Source organism: Piliocolobus tephrosceles, chromosome 3 (genome assembly GCF_002776525.5).
Source record: "Piliocolobus tephrosceles isolate RC106 chromosome 3, ASM277652v3, whole genome shotgun sequence".
NCBI lineage: Eukaryota > Metazoa > Chordata > Mammalia > Primates > Cercopithecidae > Piliocolobus > Piliocolobus tephrosceles.
Window position 1 is genome coordinate 170,360,387 of NC_045436.1, and position 23,479 is coordinate 170,383,865.

Genomic DNA, 23,479 nt, shown 5'->3' on the forward strand with positions numbered 1-23,479 from the left:
CGTATTCCAGGCCTCTGAAGCATACTGTCTTAGTTAAAGGTGTGAGATTACTGGTAATAAACTTTAATACCTGCCACAGGCAGTGGGAGGCCTCCTTTAATAGTAACTCTAATCAGTGACTTTAAAAAAACCCAGCAATTATTTACATTCCAATAAGTACATAAATATATTATTTATAGTAGTAAACACTTTAGATAAGGTTATTAAAATGACAGTGGATTTATTGTTTTATCAGCCAATGCTGAGATAGTTTTGTTTTATTATGAGAAATATAGAAATTTTTAAACAAATGACCTTTTTTTGTTGTTTCTCTTTTTGAGTTAGTACTCTCCTTTTTTCCTATAATGAAAGCTGGGGCAACTTCAGAGCTGAGCAAATTGTCTTATCACCAACACTTCCTGTCTTTCCATGCACCCTCTCTTCCTCAAGTCAGGCAATATTCTGATCTCTCCAGCTAGTATGAAAGTTGGAATCACTTCTCATACTTTTTTCTTGCAGACTGCATGGCAACAGGAGTCAAGTTATGTATATAGTCATTCATTTATTTTTAATTTAGAGATGCGGTCTCACTCTATCACCCAGACTGGAGTGCAGTGGCGCATAATGGCTCACTGCAGCTTTGACCTCATGGGCTCAAGTGATCCTCCCATCTCAGCCTCCCAAGTAGCTGGGACCACAGGCATGTGCCATCATGCCTGGCTAATTTTTGTATTTTTTGTAGAGATGGGGTTTCGCCATGTTGTCTAGGCTGGTTCGGGATCAAAGTTGAAAGTAAAGAAGTTGTAGGCCTCTTCTGGAGAAGGGAAGCCAGGTGGAACCTAACGAAAAGCAAGGAGCAATCGCAATTTCCCATTTAAAGCTGTAATGAGCTCTGCACAATTAACTGACAGCTGGCTTGATGCTAATGGGATCAGGCGTATTCCAGGCCTCTGAAGCATACTGTCTTAGTTAAAGGTGTGAGACCTTTAACTAAGGTCATGCGTTATGAACTCCTGTGCTCAATCGATCTGCCTGTCTTGGCCTCCCAAAGTGCTGGGATTGCAGGCATGAGCCACCACACCCAGCCTGTAGTCATTTCTCATTGGATATTTGTAAAAAGCACAAACAAACAAATGATTTAAAGAGACAAGATTTCTCACCTGGGGTTTAGGCTTGATTTTTCGTGCAGAATCACGGAACTTGACTCTTGAATAACTTTGGGAATCAATTTCTTGTTGAGTCCTTTCTACCTCTTTCCCTGGCTATATAAGTGGAAAAAAATGATACATAAGCCATTTAAACCAAGAAACTTAGGCTGTTCTAAAATGAAGGTTAATCCCCCTGCCCCAAAGGCTTATCTTCTGACTGCTGTTGCATCTTATCATTCCTAAGGCACGGAATGCTGGCAAATTTCAAATGCAGTCATGCCCTCCATAGCGACAACCTGCAGAACTGCATGCATGACAGCGGTCGTACAGACTATAAATACAGTATTTTTACTCTACCCTTTTTATGCTTACATAAAAAAATACTTACCATTGTGATACATTGCTATGGTATTCAGAAAAGTAACATGCTCTTCAGGTTTGTAGCCTTGGTGTGTAGTTGGCTATGCCATCTAGGTTTGTGTAGGTACATTCACACAATGGTGTTCACACAATAACGAAAATGCCTAAGAACACATTTCTCAGGACATATCCCTATCATTAAGTGATGCATGACTGTATATTTGAAGGTTGATGTTGCTGAATATTTTCTTACTCAACTGGTCTCTCTCAAGACTAAACAAATATAAAATTGTACACTCAATAAGCTTTAAAATGAAAACAGTTGGCCAGATGCAGTGGCTCATGCTTGAACTCCCAGCACTTTGGGAGGTCAAGGCGGGCAGATCACCTGAGGTCCGCAGTTTGAGATTAGCCTGGCAAACATAGTGAAACCCCACCTTTACTAAAAATACAAAGATTAGCCAGGCGTAGTGGCGGGCGCCTGTAATCCCAGCTACTCGGAGACTGAGGCAGGAAAATCCCTTGAACCTGGGAGGCAGAGGTTGCAGTGAGCTAAGATTGCACCACTGCACTCCAGCCTGGGAGACAGAGCAAGACTCCATCTCAAAAAAAAAAAAAAAAAAGTGTTATCTGATCCTATAAATTAAGATTATACATTTCACAGAGGATCGTTTCCAAATAGTCTATAAAGAAAAACATTAATCATGTCTGATTGTAAATAAGTCCAACATACCTCCTCCAGGGCACATGGCCTGTCTTCACTCAGCCTCTGGTCCTGCTCTCCACCCCGGGAAGCTGAGCCCTCTGCCTCTACTTGCTCTATGTGATAGTTACCATATGTATATTCCCTTTTGCCTCTGAAAGCTAATCTGCAAGCTGCTGTTTCCAACTTCTTACCCATCTCTCCTTCTAATCCACCCCTTTTAAAACCCAGATACTCCTCCTTTTTCATGAAGCACAATCTAAATGTCAAGCAATTGTGAGCAATTCTAAGCCATCCCAGTAGTACATATAGGTGTTCATAGCAAGAAGGAACATACTTATTGTACCTATGACAGAAACCTCACCATTATTATATGGACTGAGAATTATTTCATAGCATGGAGTAACTGTCACCCAACAACAGTAATGTAGTGTGCCATCTTCACTGGGGACCTTCAGTATATCCTTCCCAAGTCCTACCTGTTCCTCAAGACCACACAAAACTTCCTTTCTGCATCCTAAAATGAACTCTCTTTTTGGAATCAAATTGTTTGATTCATATCAGGCACTGTCCTGTAAAGCTTGGCAATTGAAACCATCGGCTCTGAAGTCTGACTGTCTGGCTTTGAATTTTCACTCTACCACTTACAACTTAGGCCACTTGAGTAGAGCATCAAATAAGGAAATGTACATAAAATATAACCAGTTAGGTACATTAATAGTAGCTATTATTATCACATTACCAGCTTTTTCTTACATGTCTTTTTTTTGGTCTATAGTTTGTATGCACGTGACATGACTAAACATTTTAGTTTAGCCCATGGGAAACCAGAGCCTGTGGCAAGGGTTTTTCTATGCCTGTAGTTGACTCTGAGAAGTGACACCAAAGAACAGGAATTGGGGACTGGGAAGAATAAAGCAGGTGGAAAGTGAGGGCAGGAGAACTTGACTGAGAAGGCTACCACTGTGGGCAAGAGAGTTGAACCCACAGGGGTCCTCTGAGGAGCCATGCAGACTGCTGCTCAGAATTGTCCGCCAGCAACACAGAAGAGGGGAATATTTGTCTAATGGCTTCTGTCCCCCAGGTGGTTGGAGGGGCTCAGAAACAGACGGCCCAAAATAAGGTGCTTGGACATGCTGAACTGAAGAAGAAGCCTCAAGGTCTCTCTGACCTCCCCTACCCTGGATGCCAAATTCCCTCTCTCTCCTAAAGCACAGGATGAGGTTGTTCTCCGAAGTTCCCTTAGCTGCCTGAGTCCAAACCTGCCAAAGAAGAAGACAGTGACCTTTAGTCCCTCCCTTGAGTGTTCATTAACTGTACCCATATCGCAGGAAGAAAGACTGAAGTTCATCAACACACTTGGACAGACTTTAGTCAAAAACCATTGTCTGCTCTGCAGGCCTAACAGACTTTGTCCGAGGCCACTGTTATGCTCTTCGAGCCCATAGAATTCCCCTAAAAATCATTTGCTACTCGCTAAAATCACCCACACTTCTCCACCTCTGTTTCCTCTAGGATGAAGGGTACATGACTATCTGTACTCCTTGCACATTTAGAAATGTGTATGCTTTTTCTCCTATTAATCTTCCTTTGGTCAGCTGATTTTCAGTGAACTTTCAGAGGGTGACAAGGAAGTTTCCCCTTGGCCTCTACCTAGTTGGTGATTGCACCAGAGGGTGTTAAGCCCCTGGTGCTTCCAGTCTTGCGTATGTGTCAGAATACGTGAGTGGGCCTCCGCAAGCCTTCTGGAGAGGCAGGGATACCCCTGGAATGAAACCTGGAGGTACGGCTAAAGTGAGGTGCTGTTAAATTTCACTTATGTGCAGCTAGATGTCCAGTAATGGCCAGAATAAAAACGAGGGTGTCAGTTGGGTATAATCTATCCTAATATCGAGTGACTATATACAGTTTCCTTTTATGTTGAATTCTATACTTCTCCTTCATTTTCTCATTTTGTAGTGTTAAGGTTAAATAGTTATATACCAACTAAGTTGTATAGAAGTTGAAGCTGTGCTAATCAATACATTCCACAATGTAATGCTAAATGAAGTTATTATTTTTCTTGGTAAATTTCAGTATTTTAAATGTTTTTGAGAATGAGGAGAGAAGCAGATGAGTATTACCCAGTGTAAGGATTATTTATTCTTTTTTTTTTTTTGAGATGGAGTCTCATTCTGTCACCCAGATTGGAGTTCAGTGGCACAATCTCGGCTCACTACAACCTCCGCCTCCCAGGTTCACGCAATTCTCCTGCCTCAGCCTCCCGAGTAACTGAGATTAAAGGCGCCTGCCACTACGCCCGGCTAATTTTTTTTGTATTTTTAGTAGAGACGAGGTTTCACTATGTTGGTCAGATTGGTCTTGAACTCCTGACCTTGTGATCCACCCACCTCAGCCTCCCAAAGTGCTGGGATTACAGGCATGAGCTACCGCGCCCAGCCTAGGATTTTAAAAAACTGCAGTAGAATAAAGATCAGATTCCTGTGCTTGGTCAGGAAGGCTTTTTAAGATTCTGCCAAGTCAGGTCCTCTTGTAAAATAGGGCTAAAACTTTCTCATGCATTGTTGATGATGCCATTCTATTCCTGTCTGCTCCACCTCCTGTAGCACAGGAGAGAGACTGATGTGTTTGAAAACACACAAAACAAACCGAGAAGTCAACCCATGAGAGAGAAACTTGGCTCTGTATAGGCAAGCCTTGGGCTTTAGAGATCTGTGAAGATGATGATAATAAAACAGAAGACCGGGCAGAAAGCTTAACATTAGTAATCTAGAAAATAATTAGGTTAAATTCCATGTGGCAGAATATGTGGAAATTATTATTTTTGTTTCTTTCCATTGGGTTGGTATAGAAAATATGCTCAGATAATATAATTTCATTGATGTGATTTATTGCAGTATTGATGGTTTTATTGCAGTATTTATGGACTTCATAAAAAAGTATAAATGTAATTTTTGTCAAAATCTTAAAAAGTTTTAAAGTCAATTATATTAATAAATTTAAGTCCATTAATTATACTTAAATACACTGAGCATGCTGAATTAAATTTTAAACAGCTATAATACATTTGTATAATCATAATGTAATAATTACATTGAATATCAATCCAGCAATAAAATATTGGGTGCCTATCATATGTGCACATATCCATCTAGGAATTCTTTCTCACCCTTAAATTTTTTGTATCCTACAAGAAGGCTTTAGGGCCGTCTTCTAACTTGAGCTAGACCAATTCAAGTCTCACTAATTTTGTTATAGCATAATTACAAAATATAGTAGCTATAGCCCTATAGCCCTATTTAGAAGAGAGATCACTCTTCTAAACCATAATCTAAACCAATTTCTTAAAAGACACCCTAATCTGATTGTCTTGTAGACCCCTCACATTTTTATATATGCTTGATACTGGTCCTGATACTAATGAAGATACATTATTTGCAAATAACTTCTCCATTTTATGTGTTCTTCTTACCTTGTTCAACGGTCTCCTTTGAAGCACAAGTCTTAAATTTTGATGAAGTCCAAGGTAGTTATTTATCCTTTTGCTACTTGTGCTTTGGGTGTCAGATCAAAGAAAGCCATGGACTAATTTTTATATAACCTGATTTTGAGGCTGGGACGAGGTGCCATGTTGTTTGGCTGCTAACAGCACCCATTACAGAGCTGAATCCCCCTATATCCCCACTGGCTGTCAACCCCACTGAGCTCCTCAAGGGTGAGATCTCACTGTCATCACTGTGTGTTCTGAGCCTATCAGACACCTGGCAGGAAGGAGTTTCTCATAAATGCTGGCTGGGTGACAGATTAGGTTCAAGGATGAGATCTTGGGTAATCTGAGACAGGGAACCAGGGCCACATGTAGAAAAATTTTGGTCATATCTAGTGGAGGCTAAGTTTTCAAGGTTCTGTGTTACTTCTACTTTAATGTTTATGTGTTCTTAGAGATTTGCATTTGTTCACGTATCACAAGTCTTCTGAGTATAAAGTGAAAGGAAATACAAAAGAGATTAAGCAGTGGTTTGCGTTGGTAAATTTGGATTACTGACCAAAGTATTCCTAACTGGTTTCCCCTTTTCTCTCTGAGTATACAGCGTCTAACAGTTACTAATACTTAAATAGAGAGGGCTGACCATGTGCCTGGTACTATGTGAAACACTGTAACATGTATTCACTCCTTTAATCCTCAAAACAACACTAAGAACTAGGTTCTGGAATTACCCCTATTTTATAGAGGCGGGAAGTGGGGTCTGTAGAGTAGCTAAACTCAAAGGTTGCATCACTAGTGAGTGAGGTTGGCAGCCTTTAGCCCTGGGCAGCTGAAGTTCAGCATCTGTGCTCTTTGTGTACTATATTTTTTGACGAACAGGATATTGAACCATTTTTTAGATATTCCTTCTAGATTTGAGGTATATACATGAAGAAATGTGGTTGTGAGATGTTCTATTATGAATATGTGACGTGGTCTAAAGACAAAGCAGTTGATGTTTGCCTCAATACCATAAGAATGGTACTTAGGGAATATGGAATATTATGAACATACAAGCCAAGTCCTGATCACAAGGAAAAATAAACACCCTAGTAGCCAAGGGAGTATATTTTTACTTCTACAACTTCCAGCTTTATTTGAGATACCAGTATTTGTGGCCCATGGACTGTGACAGCTACATGAATTATGATATCTATTTTTTGAAATGATGTTGTGAAATGATTTTTAGTCAGAAGGTATAGAAAAAGCCAGATATAAAAGACCAGAACCTCCTATCACTTAGCCAACATGACTAGATGCTTAGCCTCACATGCCCATGAAAATAACCAAAGTACTTGTGTCAGGCTGATGGGATTATAGATATTTTTCTTTATTTTCCAATATTTTTAAGTTATGGCTTTTGTAGTAAGAAAATAAATGGGAATTAAAGGAAAGAAATGCTTTTTCAGTAGAATGGATCATGAAGGCGCATAACAAATAGTCATAAAGCCATTTCATTGGACTGACTAGGATTCCTACTGAAGACCACAAAACATAAGCAAGGCTGCAACATTCCTTATAATTATGCAACTTGTGACTTCTTTGGGGTGAATATAGGTAACATTTTGTAACACCTCATCATAGAAAAAGAAAAGGCATCATTTAAAAAATCAGAAATATCCCTAGAGCCTGGGCTTCTTTGTCTTAATGGTTAAAAACAACCCAAACCAATAAAAACAACAAAAAACCAGTTGGGTTGGAGTTGCAAACACCTCCTGAGCCACCTGCTGTTTTTCTTTCTGTTGTTTTTTTCTGCCGTCATAGCGCTTACCCCTCTGTTTTTCTTTTCCTGGCTCCCTCTCCTCCTCAAGGGCTTTAACTCTAAGGTTTTCTTCAAAGGCACTCTCAAAACTTCAACACTCACCACAGTAGAAATACTTCCTAAATCTGTTTCTCCTGGTCGAGGCCCTTCCTCTGTGTCTCTGGAGAACACATATTGAGATTCCTCACCAGCACTTCAAATGCAAATGAAATTCACTCTAGTGCATTCACACTGCCTCCCCTTCCTGTTGTCAATAGCTTTCTATGGCTTAGAGAAAACTACTGAGGCTCCTAAATGTGACATTCAAGGACCCTTAGCATCTGACTTTATTTTTGTACTGCATTTTTATCTCTCTCCCTGCTTTCCAGGAAGATCCATGGATCCAGCAATGCTGACCCAATGAGACAGACTGGAAATGATATAGAGCTGGGATCAAATCCCGATTCTTCCACATGCATGCTCTGTGACCCGGGGTGGTTTCACATCTACTCTGACCCTCGGTTTCCTCATCTGTTAAATGTGAATGAAAATAATAGTACCTGCCATGTAGGGATAATGAAATATGAGAACATGGGACAAAGGTGGCAAAATGCCTGGCACAGAGTAGTACCTTATAAATAGTAGCTGTTGTAATTATTAATATTTTTGAAATAGGGTCTCACTGTTGCCCAGGCAGGACTGCAGTGGTGTAATCATAGCTCACTGTAGGCTTGACCTCCTGGGCCTAAGTGATCCTCCCACCTCAGCTTCCCGAGTAGCTGGGACTACAGGCATAAGCCACCATGCTCAGCTAAATTTTTTATTTTTATTTTTAGTAGGAGTGGGGACTTGCTCTGTTGCCCAGGCTGGTGTTGAACTCTTGGACTCAAGTGATCCTCCCACCTCAGTCTCCCAAAGTGTATTATAATTATTAATAAGCACTTAATACCTCCTCTGTGCATAGCTCTGCTCTAAAAACTTTTGCTGGAAACTTTATATTCTGCTTTACTGGTTTTGATCACAAAGTAGAGAGGGTATTTCTCACCTCTGTGCCAAATTCGGTCTCCAGTTCTTTCTTACTGGGACTTCGTAAGCGCCTGGGCCGAGGAGTGGGGATTTCCTGCAGCAATGCACTTTCTGCTTTGGACTAAAAAGTCAAACAGAAATTTACTGCTACATGATGTCAGGAATGCTGACAAATAATCAGTAAAATATACATGCTATCCTTTAAGGGGTAAGAACAAGGAAAATCGTTTAGAAAAGTGACATTAAATTCTGAAGCATAATTTTCATCTGTGCCAATGCAAAAAAGGACATTAACATTTAAAACTTGAAAGACAAATTGAATGGTATTCAAATCCACGCAGTTTGGAGCATAAAAAGTAAGCTAGACAAGCCCTAGAAGCTTGCAGTCAGCACTGAACAGAATATTCATGTGGTTTCTCTCACCCTCGCAGCCTGCAATTTCTCCCTCATGCGTCCCCTCATGGAAAATTCTGCAAAGCCTGTTCTAGAAGTTGAAGGAATTGGAGGTAAGCCTGAAAAACAAAAACAAAAACAAAAACAAAAACAAAACAAAACAAAACAAAAAAGAAAAGAAAATAAGGAAAGAAAAAGGAAAATTACTTTAAAACAATTCCCTCCCCACAAAAGGGAAGATTAAATTTAAAAAGAAATAAGAGAACATAATTTTATTTTGCACATTTAGAACTTCACATAAGCAAACATGAGACCATGCTGACAACCATCCTTTTGACATAGTAAGTACATGTCTTGGCTCTTCTGAAACTGAGAGCCAAAACCTCAGTCCTGCCTGGCACTGTCATCTTGACTTAACTAAGAATGAAATGAATGACACTTGACTGTTCAAGGCACACGAATACTTACCAATTCAATTGCCACTGGGAAAAGGCTCTCACATTTGTTGATTTGAGAAACAGGCTTGTCAGGTGAATGGTTGGCTAATGAGTTTGGGGTTTCTGGGTTTAACTGTCAATTGCACTGGTATCTTTGATCAGAGAAACCTTTTCTAGAGGCCCAGACCTAGCCCTGGGCTATCATAGAGACAATATACATTTTGTATATCTTATTGAATTTACCCATAAATATAATGAACTATCAGGCAGCTAATGTGTGCCAGGTTCTGTGATACCTGCATCAAATGCATTTCTCAACAGTTTTTCTGCTGTCTTTGTGAGGAGTACCCAAGGTATTATGATCACCAAGTATCACAAAGATGAAGGCTCTGCAGCCCTGCGTGATAAATGGCTCTACAATCACACATCTAGGATGTGGAATTCTTGGGATTTGGTCCCAGTCCCACATTCCCCAATTCTCTAAACCATTACAAAAGAGGTGGAAGTAAAATGGAGTCTTTGGGGAACAGAATGTTAGCATGGGTGGAGCAGAGTGTCTCTACTAGGATGAAGAAGGACTCAAGATTACAAAAGGATTTTGGGGTCAAGTTATGGAAAGCCTCTGATGTCACATTAAGGTGTCTCGGGTATATTCCCTGAGCAGTGTGGATGTCGTGAAGAATGTGCAGGGAGGAGGACGTGAATGCAAGCAGTGTTTTCAGAAGCTGCACCACAGGATGGTTGGGGTGGAGTGGGTGAGGTGCCAGGGAACCCAGCCAGGATGCCCTGGTATGAGATAGGAAGGAAAGGGGGTCAGTGTGAGTCAGTAAGACAGGCCACACAAGGGAAAATACAATAGGGCCTAGTGGCGATTGGTAGGTATGGAAAAATGATCAGTAGCAGCGGCAGCAGTAGTATCTTCTGGGAACTTTTTAGATACACAGATTTTCAGGCATACTCTAAAACCTGGAGGTACAGCCCAGACAACCAGGGAGTTTAAACACACACTCAACCTGGAGGACCCCAGTATAGAGAAATAAGGAAAAAGTGAGGAAATCTGAGGTTTCAACACAAGGAGTTTGATGCTGCTGAGAAAGAAAAATGAGAGGGGGAAGTCAGACTGGGAGGTGTCGGAGTGAATTTGTCTAGGGCCAGATGAGTCTGCGGTGCTTGTCCAGGACACCAAGCTCTGGGACAGGGGCCAGACTGAACAGTAAAGGCTTGGGAAGGCTTTCAACCATGGTGAGTGCTGAAGCTTTAAGAAAGGAGTTTCCTGAGGAGAGAAGGATCCTCACACTTGTAGACAATGACACTATCTTGGGAGGAAGGAAGCAAGTGAAAGTAAGAGAGCTAGGAGGAAAAGTGGCAGAGAGAAGGCAAAGATAACAGGTCTGCAGGTTCCTCCTGAGCCTGCTTTATGCAAGCCAAGACACCGCCTGAACGCCCATTTCTGCAGCACAGCCACTCTGTTTCTTGAGTTGTGCCTTCTTCCATACGTGTGATAGAAAGCTATAAAATACTACTTATATCATGCCCCTGACTATCACTTAATGCCTGTATGGAGGCATGAAATATTTATGGTAATGATTAGAGTCTGGCATGCCTGTGTTGAGGTTCAAAGTTCTTTAAGAGAATCTCCATTAGCTTAATAAAAATTTTTGGCATTCTTTTAAAACTCACTTAAAATCAAGTCATTTTTTGTTTTAAAGATAATATAACTATGGTAGATTATGTTCCTGTGACATATGCACAGAGTCATGAGACTTCCTTCATCTGTCACATTTTGAATTTATATACGGTTATGTACTGCACAAAGAAGTTTTGGTCAATGGCAGACCCCATATACAACGGTGGTCCCATAGGATTATAATGGAGCATATGTAGAGATCTGATCTATGGCACCTGATGTTGGCTTTGCAGATCAAGTAGGAGAAATAACTGATATTCAGTAATGATGCTGGGACATTTGGTTTTCCATATTTAAAAAATACAGATATACATATATATACCACACCTAGGTTTGTGTAAGTATGCTTTATCATGGTCCTATAATGATACAATCACTCAGCTATGCGTTTCTCAGAATGTATCCCTGTCATTAAATGACACATGATTGCATTTGTTAGGCTATTTGATTAGTACCCGTTTCCTCTCCAGGTTCTAATGTCCCCAGCTACGCAGGGAAGGCACACTGTAAGTATCACTAAGCGTGTGTGGAATGCCTGGGTGGGTAAACAGGGGCTTCTAGACTGAACCCGTGCTTCTTGCCAATGCTTTCCTCTGGCTGACCATTTACTGTGCCACTGTCCCTGTCACCAACCCCCTCCACCACCAGTGAGAAGACTTTTTCAAAACTAATAAGTTTTTATGAACATGAAAAATAATCTTATTTACACCCCCTTAAAAAATTCAGGGTTTTTTTAGTTTACATAAAACAGTTATTACTTGTACATGGTTTACTAGAATAATTTTATGAATTATTCTTTAAAAGAGAGACAAGATATTTTATTAAACACTATCTCTTCTGAATAAAGAAACTGAAGTAGTCTTATTATTAGTTTAAAAAAAATTGACAATTTTTGAAACCATAAAAAGTAGCTCTTGCCTGATTCTTTTTTGAAATTATGAAATTTATCACTTTTAATAGACATTATTTTTTAGAGCAGTTTAGGTCCACAAAAAAGTTGAGGGGAAGTTGCAGAGACTTCCCATATATCCCAGCCCCAACATGCTTAGTTTCCCTGATGCTTGTACCCCCCATGAGAGTGGCACATTTATTACGATTGATGAACGTACATTGACGCATCAATCACCCAAAATCCATAGTTTGCCTGGGGATTTAGTTCTGGTGCTGTATATTCTATAGATTTGGATAAAGCTATAATGATACGTATCCAGCATGATCGAATGATACAGAGTAGTCTCACTGCCCTTCAAATCGTCTGTGCTCTACCCGTTCAGCCCTCCCTCCCCTCTACTTTCTGGCAACCACTGATCTTTTTACTGATTTTGTTTTTAAAGTCTGTGCTAGTAAAAGACATGTAAAGGATTTAAAGATTTACAAATCAGGTCTGTACAACTAGCTGATGGCATGTCATCTCCCCAACTAGACTGTGACCAGCTGAGAGCAAGAAACATATTGGGGGACTTTTGAACTCGGTTTTTGTAGTATTAGATCAGTGAAGGAAAAACATAGAAAGGAACCATGATGGTGTGAGGGATATTATACTTAAAAAGGTATTTCAAACAAGATGAATGTAATCTTCATTTGTTTGAAACCAGTAATGATGAAGACTTTTTAAAATAGATAATATTACTAACATGACATCCATGGAAGCCAAAGGTACCAGTTCACTCCCTTTGACATCATAGCTAATGGGGTTAAGTACTTTCATTTTTGTCTTGGTAGAATATGGCAAACAGGGTTTCTTTAAACAGCTGGAAATACTAAGACAACCCTCATTAAACATTTTTCTTCTAATTTATTGTGAGTTGCTCCACTCCATTACTAATCAGCTACATGATCTCGAACTGGATCTCCCTTTCAAGCCCTGCAGGTGAGAACTGATCTGCCAGGCTCGAGGAAGGGCTTGATTTCACATTTACAAAAAGAGGCATATTCAGAAAATGGCCCTTTGACCCAGCTAAGAAAACCTGACATGAATAAAGTTTCTGTAGCATCAAATGCAAAGTCTGATGAAAATATTTTTTTTTTAATTAAGATGTGATTTGAGGCCATACAAGAACTTATGGATAATGACAGAATTTTAGGACATTCCATTAAAAATATATACATAATGTCAATGTAGTATGAAATGTGGATTTCTTTGGCAAAGTGATGTTTTTCATCAGACACAGCAAGAGACTAGATGTTCAGCAATGTTGCTCTTGCTGCCTAGCAAACCCATTAACCCCAAGGCTACGTGAGCCTTATGTTTGAAATGGCTTTCAGATCTTCTCTGCACTCTCTCTTCTCTTTCCTATCACCCATACTCACTGTTCCCCAGTTCTTTCTCTTTTCAGGCTTAGTAAAGTAGTGGACACTCTCCATTTTTCTCCTAAGCACTTCAGTTATACCTGATCCCTCAGAAAACACAACCATGTTTTCCTAACAAACAGGCATTTCATTTCAGATAATTTTCTGTTCCTCTCATGTTATGTCCACAAATTGATGTGATCCAGAATCCCGATGCCTCACCTACGTTTTTCATTAAAAACAGTTTTATTGACATATAAGACATATACCACAAAGATCCTGCTTTTAAAATGTGCAGAACACATGAATAAGCATTCTCTGAGAAAGAAGTACAATGGGCTAACAAGCACACGAAAAGATCTTTAACATCATTAGTCATTAGGAAAATGGAAACCAAAACCGCAATTAGGTACCACTTCACCCCTATAGGATGAGTATAATAAACAAGAGAGATAATAACAAGTGTTGACAAGGATGTGGATAAATTAAAATTTCTGTGCTGGTAGGAATATAAATTGCTGTAGCTACTCTGGAAAACATTTTGGTAATTCCTCTAAATCTTTGGCAAATATTTAAAAGTATGATAAAAATTTATGTTAACTTTAAAATATGCAAGGAAAACCTAGTATTTCCATAATTATTGCGGGGGTAGTGGAAAAAAGAGTTACAGGGACACAGGCCCGAACTACCTTTTACCTCTGCTTCTCCATTAAAAATTCTCAAACCTCACCACAAAATTATCTTTCCCTAATGCAAAATTCCAGGATAGACTATAAAATATAGAGAAAAGGGGGTAGGAAGAGCATGGGGCAAAAGCTAGCTTGACTTCAGTAGCAAAAATGGGAGAATAACAGGGCTGAGAGGAAAAATGTATTTCTGGGCTCTCTAGCCTGTTCCATTGGTCTGTATGCCTGTTTTTGTACCTATACCATGCTGTTTTAGTTACTGTATCCTTGCAGTATAGTTTGAAGTCAGGCAGTCTGATGCCTCCAGTTTTCTTCTTTTTGTTTAGGATCATGTTGGCTATTTGGGCTCGCTTTTCCTTCCAAATGAATTTTATAACAGTTTTTTTTTTTCTAATTCTGTATAAAATGTCATCAGTAGTTTGATAGGAATAGCACTGAATGTGAAATTGCTTTGAGCAGTATGTCCAGTTTAACAATATTGATTCTTTTTATCCATGAGAATGGGATGTTTTTTCATTTGTTTGTGTTATCTCTGATTTCTTTCAGCAGTGCTTTGTAATTCTCCTAGTAGAGATCTTTCACCTTCCTGGTTAGCTGTATTTCTAGGCGCTTTATTCTTTGTGTGGCTATTGTGAATGCGATTGCATTCTTGATTTGGCTCTCAGCTTGGACATTATTGGTATACAGAAATGCTACTAATTTTTGTACATTGATTTTGTATTGTGAAACTTTGCTGAAGTTGTTTATCAGATCTAGGAGCCTTTGGGCAGAGACTATGGGGTTTTCTTTTTCTTTTTTTTTTTGTTTGAGATGGAGTCTTGCTCTGTTACCCAGGCTGGAGTACAGTGGTGTGATCTCGGATCACTGCAAGCTCTGCCTCCTGGGTTCACATCATTCTCCTGCCTCAATCTCCCGAGTAGCTGGGACTACAGGTGCCCACCACCATGCCCAACTAATTTTTTGTATTTTTAGTAGAGATGAGGTTTCACCACGTTAGCCAGGATGGTCTCAATCCTGCCTTAGCCTCCCAAAGTGCTGGGATTACAGGTGTGAGCCACCGCACCCTGCCGACTATGGGGTTTTCTAGGTATAGAATAATGTCGCTTGTGAAGAGAGATAGTGTGACTTCCTCTCTTTCTAGAAATAAAGCCACACATCTGTAACCATCTGATCTTTAACAAAGCTTACAATAACAGCAATGGGGGAAAGGACTCCCTATTCAATAAAAGGTGCTGGGATAACTGGCTAGCCATATGCAGAAGACTCTTTGCTTTCACCATAAACAAAAATCAACTCAAGATGGATTAAAGACTTAAATGTGGCCGGGCGTGGTGGCTCAAGCCTGTAATCCCAGCACTTTGGGAGGCCGAGACGGGCGGATCATGGGGCCAGGAGATCGAGACCATCCTGGCTAACACGGTGAAACCCCGTCTCTACTAAAAATACAAAAAACTAGCCGGGCGAGGTGGTGGGCGCCTGTAGTCCCAGCTACTCCGGAGGCTGAGGCAGGAGAATGGTGTAAACCCGGGAGGCGGAGCTTGCAGTGAGCTGAGATGCGGCCACTGCACTCCAGTCCGGGCGACAGAGCAAGACTCCGCCTCAAAAAAAAAAAAACATTCTGGACACTGGCTCTGGCAAAGACTTCATGATGAAGTCTCCGAAAGCAATTGCACCAAAAACAAAAATTGACCAGTGGGACCTAATTAAACTAGAGAGCTTCTGCACAGCAAAAGAAACTATCAACAGAGCAAACAGACAACCTACAGAATGGGAGAAAATATTTGCTAACTATGCAGCTGACAAAGGTCTAATATTCAGAACCTATAAGAAACTTAAACAATTCAATAAGCAAAACACAGACAACCCCATTGAAAAATGGGCAAAGAAGTGAACAGATAACTTTCAAAAGAAGATGTACTTGTGGCCAACAAACATTTGAAAAATGCTCAATATCACTAATCATTAGGGAAATCCAAATAAAAATCACAATGAGATTCCATCTTACACCAGTGAAAATGGACATTACTATATTAAAATGTCAAAAAATAACGATGCTGGCAAAGTTGAGAAGAAAAGGGAACCCTTATACACTGTGAATGGGAATGTAAATTAGTTCCGCCACTGTGGAAAGCAATCTGGCGATTTCCCAAAGAACTTAAAATAGAACTATCATTTCGCCCAGTAATCCCATTACACACAAAGGAATATAAATCATTCTACCATAAAGACACATGTATTCACATGCTCATCACAGTACTATTCACAATAGTAAATACATGGAATCAACGTAGGTGCCCATCAGTGGTGTACTGGATAAAGAAAATGTAGTACATACACATCATGAATACTACATAGCCATAAAAAAGAATGAATTCATGTCCTTTGCAGCAACATGGGTGGAGCTGGAGGCTATTATCACAAGCGAATTAATGAAGGAGCAGAAAACCAAATACCGCATGTTCTCACTTGTAAGTGGGAGCTAAATATTGAGCTACATATGGACACAAAGAAGGAAACATAGAGGCTGGGCATGGTGGCTCATGCCTGTAATCCTAGCACTTTGAGAGGCTGAGGCAGGAGGATTGCCTGAGCTCAGGAGTTCACGACCAGCTTGGGCAACATGGTGAAACCCCGTCTCTAGTAAAATACCAAAAATTAGCTGAGTGTGGTGGCATGTGCCAGTAATCCCAGCTACATGGGGGGCTGAGGCAGGAGAATCACTTGAAGCCAGGAGGCGGAGGCTGCAGTGAACTGAGATCATGCTACTGTACTCCAGCCTGGGCTACAGAATGAGACTCTGTCTTCCAAAAAAAAGAAAAAGAAACAATAGACATTGGGCCTATTTGAGGGTGGAGGGTGGGAGGCAGGTGAGGGTTGAAAAACTACCTATTGGATTATGCTGATTACCTGGGGGACAAAATGATCTGTATACCAACCCCGCAATATGCAGTTTACCCATGTAACAAACCTGACATGTACCCCTTGAACCTAAAATAAAAGTTGGAAAGAAAGTTTAAAAAATAGATAATTTGTGAAGTCACCATTCTTTGTTTTTAAATTTATATATGCTTCACCCTGTTACATATTGTAACTGTATGTTGTCAATCAAAGCATGTAGTTGATTCACACTAATTAAAAACTTTCAAATTTTGAGGATTAAAAAATGTAATTAGTGGACAATCTGATGCAAGACCCTAGGATAGCATTTAAGCCACAATTAATGCTCTGGGTACACAGGACACGACTTTACTGTCAGGCAGGTTTTTACCCAGGGCAAGAAAAGGGCCCAAAAACCTATTGGTGGCTGTAACTAGAATTTAAGAAAGTAGGTCATTGATTTCTTCTCTTGATTTTCTAACTTTTATGAAATAGACCAGTATCACTTGTGAAAGTGTCACTACATAAAAAGAAAGTCAAAATGGGCTGAGAACAAATTGGCTGTCCCTGTATGAGCCCCAGCACTGCTGATAGTTCACATTTGCTGAGGTGCTCTGGAGGGACTTCTCTGATCACTGTCTTTTTTGCTAGTTCTCCCAGGCTCACTCTTTCCGAGTCCCACCAGCATTTTCATTTTATGTTAGCTGAAAACTCAGGAACCCTTGCTCTGGCACATGCGTCTCTTTCTCATGTGAGGTCTTGGGATCCTGGCCCTGTCTGGTGCCCCTTCCTCTTCTTTGTGCTTCAGGAGATGGTGCAGACTTGGGGACCATCAGCCTGGACAAGACTTGGTGCTCTCATGCTGTTGTGTTGGTGCACAGGGCACGAGGCTCCAAACAGGACTTTCAGAGACTCTGAGAGTTGTCAAGAATATCACAGATATATTTTGACATGGAGATTCTACTTAGGATTGAGTCTTCTACATTGTCTTCTACAGAGTGGAAAAAAATATTAACAGGTATTCAGGAGGGCCAAGAACTGCGTGAGAAATGCTGGGTGAAGTGTGTGTAGTCTCAGAACAAACTCCACGAATTTCCAAGAGTAGAAATGATATGAAAAGTTTCTCAAGTTGAAGTCTTTTTTTGGAGCAGTTCATTTCTAAGAGGATACTAGTATTCTACAAACTCCAGTTTTGGAAATGCTGGATTACAGAATCTTGTCTTGGCTCTTCAATCATTCAACCAACAAATATTCTTTGAGCACCTGTTATGTGTTCAAGGTCCTAGGGATGGGGCAGTGAACAAAACAAATGAATGCCTCCACCCTCATAGAGAGTGTATGCCAGTAGGGGAGAAGGACCACAAACAAGTTCTGTAGTTAGTATGTCAGATGGTGATATTAAGTGTAGAGACAAATAACACAGGATCAGGGGATAAGGAGGGAGGGAGGGGCGAATTGCAGTTTTAAATAGAGTAGGCCAGGCGTAGTGACTCAAGCCTGTCATCCCAGCACTTTGGAAGGCTGAAGCAGGCAGATTGCTTGAGCTCAGGAGTTTGAGACCAGCCTGGGCAACATGGTAAAATGCTGCCTCTACAAAAATTAGCTAGGTATGGTGGTGCACACCTGTAGTCCTAGCTACCTGTAGTCTCAAAATTAGCTAGGTGAGGTGGGAGGATGGCTGTGCCCAGGAGGCAGAGGTTGCAGTGAGCCAAGATTGCACCACTGCACTCCAGCCTGAGCAACAGAGCTAGACTTTGTCCCAATAAATAAATAAAGTGGCCAGGTAAGGGCCTCCAGGTGACATAAGAACAGGTGAAGAAAGAGGGGGATCAAACCATGTAGACACCTAGGGGATGAGAATTTCAGGTACAAGTAGTACTAACTGATGCAAAGACTCTAAGATAGAACTAAGCCTGATGTGAGGCCAGAGCAGAAATGGGGAACCCAAAAATTGAGGGAATGGAATAGTAGATATTAGGTCACAGAAGTAAGGGGAAACGCAACCACATAGGTCATCCTAAATAATTAGGCATTAACAAATATGATGACATCAAGAAGGTGGTGAAGCAGGCATCAGAGGGCCCCCTCAAGGGCATCCTAGGCTACATTGAGCACCCAGGCTGTCTTCTCCGACTTTAACAGTGACACCCACTCTTCCACCTTTGATGCTGGGGCTGGCATTGCCCTCAACGACCACTTTGTCAAGCTGATTTCCTGGTATGACAATGAATTTGGCTATAGCAACAGAGTAGTGACCCACATGGCCTCCAAGGAGTAAGATCCCTGGACCACCAGACCCAGCGAGAGCACGAAAGGAAGACAGAGGCCCTCAGCTGCTGAGGAGTCCCTGCTGCCCTCAGTCCCCCACCTCACTGAGAATCTCCCCTCCTCACAATTTCCATGCAGACCCCCTGAAGTGGGAGGAGCCTAGGGTGCCCCACTTTGTCGTGTACCATCAATAAAGTCCCCTGTGCTAAAAAAAAAAAAAAAAAAAAAAAAAAGGCATTAACTCTGAGTTGAGTGAGAGCCATTGGAAGGTTTAAACAGAGAAGTGACATGACTTTATTTTCACAGGACCACTCTGGCTGTTGGGTTGCAAATGAAGGTTGAGAATGGAAGCAAGAAGATCAGTTAGGAGGCTACTGCAGTATTCTAGATGAGAGGTGAAAGTGGCTTAGATCAGGGTGGTAGCTGTGGAGAGAGTAAGAAGTAATCATTAGATCTATTCTGAAGGTAGAGCAGACAGGATTTGATGGTAGATAGGATGTGGGCAGACAGAAAGACAGGGGTTAAGGATGACTCCAAGTTTTTGACCCAAGCAATAGAAAAAAAATGTAAAGTCCATTTAATGAGGTGGGATGACTCTAGGAGAAACAGGTTTGGATTGATAGAAACAGATCAGAAGGTCAGTTTCAGTTAAGTAAAATTTGAGTTGTCTCAAAATACATAATAGATCTAGAGAAATGTAAGAGCTAAAACTATAAAATTTCTAGGAGAAAACATGGGAGAAAATTTTCATAACTTTGAGTTGGGCAAATAATTTTTAGATACAACCCCAAAAGCACAATCTGTAATAAAAATATAATAAATTTGAGTTTATCAAAATTTAAAACTTTTGTACTTCAAAGACACCATTAAGAAAATGAAAAGACAAGCCATTGACTTGGAGAAAATATTTTCGAATTATGTTATCTGATGAAGTACTTGTATCTAAAATACATAAAGAATTTTTACAACTCTACAGTAAGACAACTCAATAAATAAATGAGTAAAAAATGTAAATAGCTGGGTGCGGTGGCTCACACCACCCAGGTGGGTGGGTCACTTGAGGTCAGGAGTTCAAGATCGGCCTGGCTGACATGGTGAAACCCTGTCTCTACTAAAAATACAAAAATTAGCTGGGTGTGGTGGCGGGCTGTAATCCCAGTTACTCAGGAGGCTGAGGCAAGCGAATCACATGAGCCCAGGAGGTGGAGGTTGCAGTTAGCCAAGGTTGCACCACTGCACTCCAGCCTGGGTGACAGAATGAGACTCTTGTCTCAAACTAAATAGTCATTTTACTAAGAAGATATACAAATGGCTAATGAGAATATGAAAATATACTCAAATCATTAATCATGAGGGAAGTGCAAGTTAAAAGCACAAGACACCAATATTCATCTACTGTAAAGGGTATAATTAAAGACAGATAATACCAAGTGTTGGAAAAGATGTGGAGAAACTGGAACTTTCATACACTGTTGTCAGAAAAGTAAAATGATGCAGCCACTTTGAAAAGTGTATCAACAGTTTCTTAAAAAGCTACACATAAGTTTATCATATGACTCAGAGATTCTACTACTAGGAATCCTCCCAAAAGAAATGGAAACATAAGTTTACACAAAGACATGTTGCAAGTGTTCACAGCAACACTGTGGATAATACCACCAAACTGAATATAATCCACATGTCCCTCAACAGGTGAATGAATAAACAAAATGTCGTGTGTCCATATGATGAAATATAATTCAGCAACCAAAGAAATAAAATTGAAATGTGGATACCTGCTACAATATTTATGAATCTCAAAAATCATTATGCTAAGTGAAAGAGGTCAGGTGCAAATCACTACATATTGTATGATTCCATTTACATGCAATGTTCAGAAAAGACACACTTCCAGGAATAAAAACCAGATCAGTGTTTGCCTAGAGCTAGGGCTAGGAGTGGAGGCAAATAGGCACAAAGGAACTTTTTGGGGTGATAAAAATATTCTAAAACCGGATTGTAGTGTGATATTGCACGTTTATGTATCTGCCAAAAATTCCTCAAATTGTACACTAACAATGGGTGAATTTTATGGTATGTAAGTTATATTTCAATAAGCCAAAGATATGGATTGTCTTATTAGATGTGCAAAAGTGGATGTTGAGTATGTGGTTGCATATTTAGTCTGGAATAAGTCCACGCTGGAGATAAAAATTTGGAACTGGTCAGTATATAGATTGAATTTAAAGTCTTGAGATGACAACAATAATCGAGTATTGATAAAGATGAGAAAGCCAAGCACTGAGCCTAGGGTGCTCCAACATGGAGTTGTCGGGATGTGAATAAGAACATGCAAAGGAGAAAGAGGTACAGCCAGTGAGGCAGAAGGAAAACCAGGCAAGTGGAGTCCTGGAAGCCAAGTGCAAAAGTAGGAGAGAATGCTGAGCGCCATCAAATGCTGTGAAAGTCAAGTAAGATAAAGATTAAGAACTGACTATCAAATTCAGCAAATGTGTGAGTCATTGGTCACCTTGGCAAGGACATTTTCAATAAATGGGTGGGTGTGTGAGTTACATTGGAGTGATTTCAAGAGAGGACCGGAGACAAAAATGAGAAAAAATGAGTTTGAAAGAATTTTGCTCTAAAGAAGTTTTGTTTTTTTGTTTGTTTGCTTTAAAGGAGGGTAGGGAATTGGGACTGAGTACAGAGTAATTGTGGCCTTGGCTTTCCTCATAACTAACAATAGGTAATATTTATTTATACGTATTAGTACTTTAATTTAGTCTTCCCAGTACTGTGTGAGGTAGTGAACGGCAGTGTTGGTGAACATCTTGACATTTCCTACATTCTCCAGTGTGTATTCTTGGACTAGAATGTTCATCCCATTCTCCAGCTGGTAGGCACTAAGGTAACTCCCAAGGCCCGGCTCCTTCAGGCAGCTTCCCTCTATGTCTCATGCTGTGGTTTATAACATTCTCCCCCACCCCAGGCCAGTCTCTCCAGGTCCTCATGACTATTAAAAAGTATACCTAAAATAAACACTTTATTTCCTTTCATTTACATCATATTTCACTGGATTCTGAACTTTCTTTTCCACCAATACTGACAAATTGGCTCCGAAATGATGGTTTAATCAGAGAAACTAACATGAATGAATGGAAAACAGATGGTAGTAATGAATAAATTTATGTTCCTAAGAAACTACTTAATGTGTGATAGTTACTCCCTCAAGAGATGGTGCAAGATGAAATCATGGGGGAATGTGTGTACTTTTAAACTAGATGTTTATTTTATTTGGAACTATTCCACATTCAGTGAAATGCTTTCTTTATTTGGAATGTCATGACTCTATATATGTTTGAAGAGCAGATTAGAAGCCAAGCTTTCACTGCATGGGTTTGTGGTGTGGTTCATTAGGGAGGTGGCGCCTCCAGGCATGTGCCCGAAGCAGTGTGTGAGGCCATAGGTTAGGGGTGCTGGTCTCTGCGTCTCTAAATGCAGCCTGACCTTGACAATACTTGGAGCCTTGTAGGACAGAGGGTCACAGGTTCAAGGTGAGGGCCTGGGCTGGTATCACTGAGGGGCAGCCCAGACTCATGAGAAGTTTGGGAAGTGAAAGGTCAAAGGAGTAATCAAACATGTGGATCCAGATGTTTGAGCAGACTTGGTTGAAAAGACACAATGGGCATGGTGGTAAGTAAGCACACCTAAGGCAGAGCAATGCCTAGAGGGAAAAGCAGAGGGGCCACTTGGAGATACTGTTGGAGATACTGTTCACTCAGAGTGCCATCTGCATGCCAGCACTATGCCAAGCAGAGCTGAAAGTCAGGCTCTGCCCTCAAGGACTGCTAGTTTGGTGAAGGAGGGCAGGAGGCGTACCAATGAAAAGATGCCTCTGGATACTCACTCAGGCGCAAGGGCCATGGGAGCAAAGAAAATATCTACTCAGCTTACTCTGGGGAATAGGGGATGTTTTCCAAAGGGGGTGACATGTATATATTGATTTTTGAGAGATGAATAGTTAGAATAAGACAAACAAATAAATGAAAACCCCAAACAGGAAACAGGCTGTTCTAGGGAGGCAGAGACAGGTGGATGGTCTACCTGAGTATCATTCTGTTTTTTTAAAAACGAAGCACAGTCAGACTATCGATCTGGTGAACACTCTAAATTTGCTTCATGCACCATGTTAAGATTCCTCTGTGGGTTTCTGGACTCACTGTTGACAGTGCTGGCTGGGTCATAGCATTGCCATTGTACCTTCCATGGGTAACTGTAAACCATCAGCTCCAAAGATCAAAGAGGGTTCAGTCTGAAGCTATGGAATGATGCTGGAGTGCAGCAATTAGGAATATAGGTTTGGATGTCAACATATTGGAG

General features: G+C 40.6%; 1 protein-coding gene across 3 annotated transcripts in view; it reads right to left on the bottom strand.

Annotated features, from left to right (window-relative positions):
• CC2D2A (coiled-coil and C2 domain containing 2A) overlaps positions 1-23,479 on the bottom strand; it is a 142,956-nt gene that overhangs the window by 96,124 nt on the left and 23,353 nt on the right. For all 3 annotated transcript variants that reach the window (XM_026455630.1, XM_026455632.1, XM_026455631.1), the window contains 4 exons: positions 8,907-8,995; positions 8,503-8,604; positions 1,140-1,241; positions 789-818 (listed from right to left, as the gene is read on the bottom strand). In XM_026455630.1, the coding sequence (XP_026311415.1) occupies positions 789-818; positions 1,140-1,241; positions 8,503-8,604; positions 8,907-8,995 (323 nt within the window). The remainder of the gene's footprint in view (positions 1-788; positions 819-1,139; positions 1,242-8,502; positions 8,605-8,906; positions 8,996-23,479) is intronic.